This window comes from Procambarus clarkii, chromosome 49 (assembly GCF_040958095.1).
Source record: "Procambarus clarkii isolate CNS0578487 chromosome 49, FALCON_Pclarkii_2.0, whole genome shotgun sequence".
Taxonomy (NCBI): domain Eukaryota; kingdom Metazoa; phylum Arthropoda; class Malacostraca; order Decapoda; family Cambaridae; genus Procambarus; species Procambarus clarkii.
The window spans coordinates 13519379-13521998 of NC_091198.1; the positions used below are offsets into that span (position 1 = coordinate 13519379).

Below are 2620 nucleotides of genomic sequence, written 5' to 3' on the forward strand. Positions count from 1 at the left end.
TCAAAACCTCCCTTCTTCTGGGAGTGAACAATTAAAACTTGATACATCTAAAATCAGTATTCCATCCAATTTACAAGAAATACTAGATAACATTAAACAGAAAGAAGTTGAAATTAAACAGAAGGAACAAGAAATTAAAAGGAGATTAAGCCTGTCATCAGATCCCATTGTGATGAATTATGGCAAGTATCAGGACTCTGACAATAAAAAGACTGGTGATAGTATAGTCACTGGAGCTAAGGCTGATGTGGATTTGAGGCCATTACTTCAAAGTAAATCTAGTAAAGATCACAAAAGTGATGTAGATCTACGCATTTTAAAAAATACAGACGACAACAATGAAAACTTTGGAAATAGAGTAGACTCGGGTTTGAAAGCTGATGAAGATACGGATCTCAGAATAAGGGATCCACGGTTAGTTCGTGCTCAAGCTGCTGCTAGTTTGGAGAAAAGCAAAGCATTGAGTAAAATGAGTGATGAAGAGTTGCTTGCTAAAGCCTCAGAGATGGAAGAAAATGAAAATATTAATAAACCTCATTCAGAAATAGGAGCTGAATCTCTTTATCACCCAGTTCAACCCTCTTTCATGCAGGCTGGTCTAGCAAGTAGTTATATGCCCCAAGGAGGCCCTGTTGTGTTGCCATCTCACCCGCCTAGCATTTCAGGTCATTCTGGTTACATTGGTGCTATGGGGCCTCCACAACCCATAGATCTATATGGGTCTCAGCCAGGAAGACTACCAGGCCCAGAAAGACACGTGCCGCCTGCTCCCTTAGATCACTTGGATTCCATAGACCATTCAGGGGCCCAGTTACCTCCTCCTAGTTACATAGGTCCCCACAGTTCTTTAGGTCCTCATGGGCCTTCAAGATACTCGGGAGCACATGGCCCTGCGAGACGTTTTCCAGGTAGTGGATGGGAAGGAGGAAAGAGTTATAACAACAGAGGGTGGGGCCATCACTATAACAAGTCGAGAGATAGAGATCGAGAGAGAGATAGAGACTGGGAAAGAGGTCGAGACTGGGAAAGAGATCGAGAATGGGACAGAGATTGGCGCTCGAGAGCAAGTAGAGATAAGGGACATTCAAAGTTTCCTCACACTGGAAAAAAAAGACGTGAAGGAAAAACCGATAGTCATGAAAGGAACAGAGATAACTCGTATCGTGAGAGGTATGAGAGAGAGCATCCTTATGAAGAGCAAGAGTGTGATAGAGGTAGTCCTTATCCAGAAATTGATTATTAGTTGTAAATTATAAAAAAAAAAACTTATGCAACATGTATTTTAAATAATAGTCTTTTAAAGGCACACTCGTCTAAAAGATAGTGTTTTTTATTTTTAGCAGCAATTATGAAAGTCGGCTACAAAGTACAGTTTGTAGTGACATTGTGTGAACTATTTTATGTATTTTGTGCATACAACTGAAAATGGCCAGTGTTGTACTTGCTCATATTGGGCAATTCCACACAGATGTATATATATTGGATTTTCGAAAAGGACTGCCTCACCAATTGAGGATTTAAAAAGAAAAACTAAAAATTTTTGATTATTCAGTTTTGCCTTCTATTGTCAGATTGATGAATTCAAAGACCCATTTATAACTTAATTTGGTCTCTTAACTTCTTGGAAACATTTAATAATATTGAAATTCATTGACTGAATTAATTGAAAGTGGTAGATGAAAAAATAGTAGGTGCAGTTGTGTACATTACAGTGCCTCTTGGTACAGCAATCACTGGCACATTGGATACAAGATACTGTGTAACAAAACTATTGAAAAAAAGATTTTTTTTGTTGATAATACAAGTCAAAGATAGTCCCAAGAGGATAAAACTAATTTAAAAGCAGGTAAACTGACTCTGAAATGACTATCCCAAACTTGTATAAGAGATGATGGTATGCATGGACAACCTGTAAATATGTCTTGTATAAATTTTTATTGTAATTACGTGAAACAGAGTTAATACATTTTTAAATTGTCATTTTTTTTTTTTTTTTTTTTTTTTTTACAGTGGGCTAGTCTATGCTATAGGCTGGCTGACTCACTCCTTATCACTTCAGCATTGCACTTGAGCTTCAGAGTTTTCATGAGCAGAAGAATGTAAGATTTCAAAGTATTATTGTTCAAGCTACAGTATCTACCTATGTTCACTGATGAATATTGAAAGTTATTCCCTTCTATTATATATATACTGTGTTATGTTTCTGCAAAGAATGGGAAGACAGGAGCTTGGTACAGACCTGTCTTGAATAGTTTGTATGGATGTTTGTTTAAAGAAATAGAATACTGTACAGTATGTTTGTTTGGGGGGAGCAGGGAGGGGGTGCAAATGTAGGCCTGGCACCAAGGCAGTGTTGAGGGGAAGTGTGTCATTATCAAGTTGCTATGTACTGTATATAGGATCATGTTATTTTACATAAGTGTAATGTACAAGATTAGTTAAGTTTCTTTGAATTAAGTGTTAGCTATGTAAATACTGTGAACATTGCAGAGCAGGCATTCTTGAAAAACTTTGTTTTTTTTCTAAGATGTGTTTCTTTTATAAAAGTACCTGTATTTTTTAAAGCAAAATGTATTATTGAATGGTCAAAACAAATAAAAATATAGTTTTTTTAAATAAA

At 36.5% G+C, this 2620-nt stretch overlaps 1 protein-coding gene across 3 annotated transcripts in view; it reads left to right on the top strand.

Annotated features, from left to right (window-relative positions):
* Positions 1-2620, top strand: part of pps (protein partner of snf) — a 283892-nt gene extending 281272 nt beyond the window's left edge. For all 3 annotated transcript variants that reach the window (XM_069302993.1, XM_069302994.1, XM_069302995.1), the window contains one exon: positions 1-2620. This exon is cut by the window's left edge and continues 436 nt beyond it. In XM_069302993.1, the coding sequence (XP_069159094.1) occupies positions 1-1243 (1243 nt within the window). In that variant the 3' untranslated portion in view covers positions 1244-2620.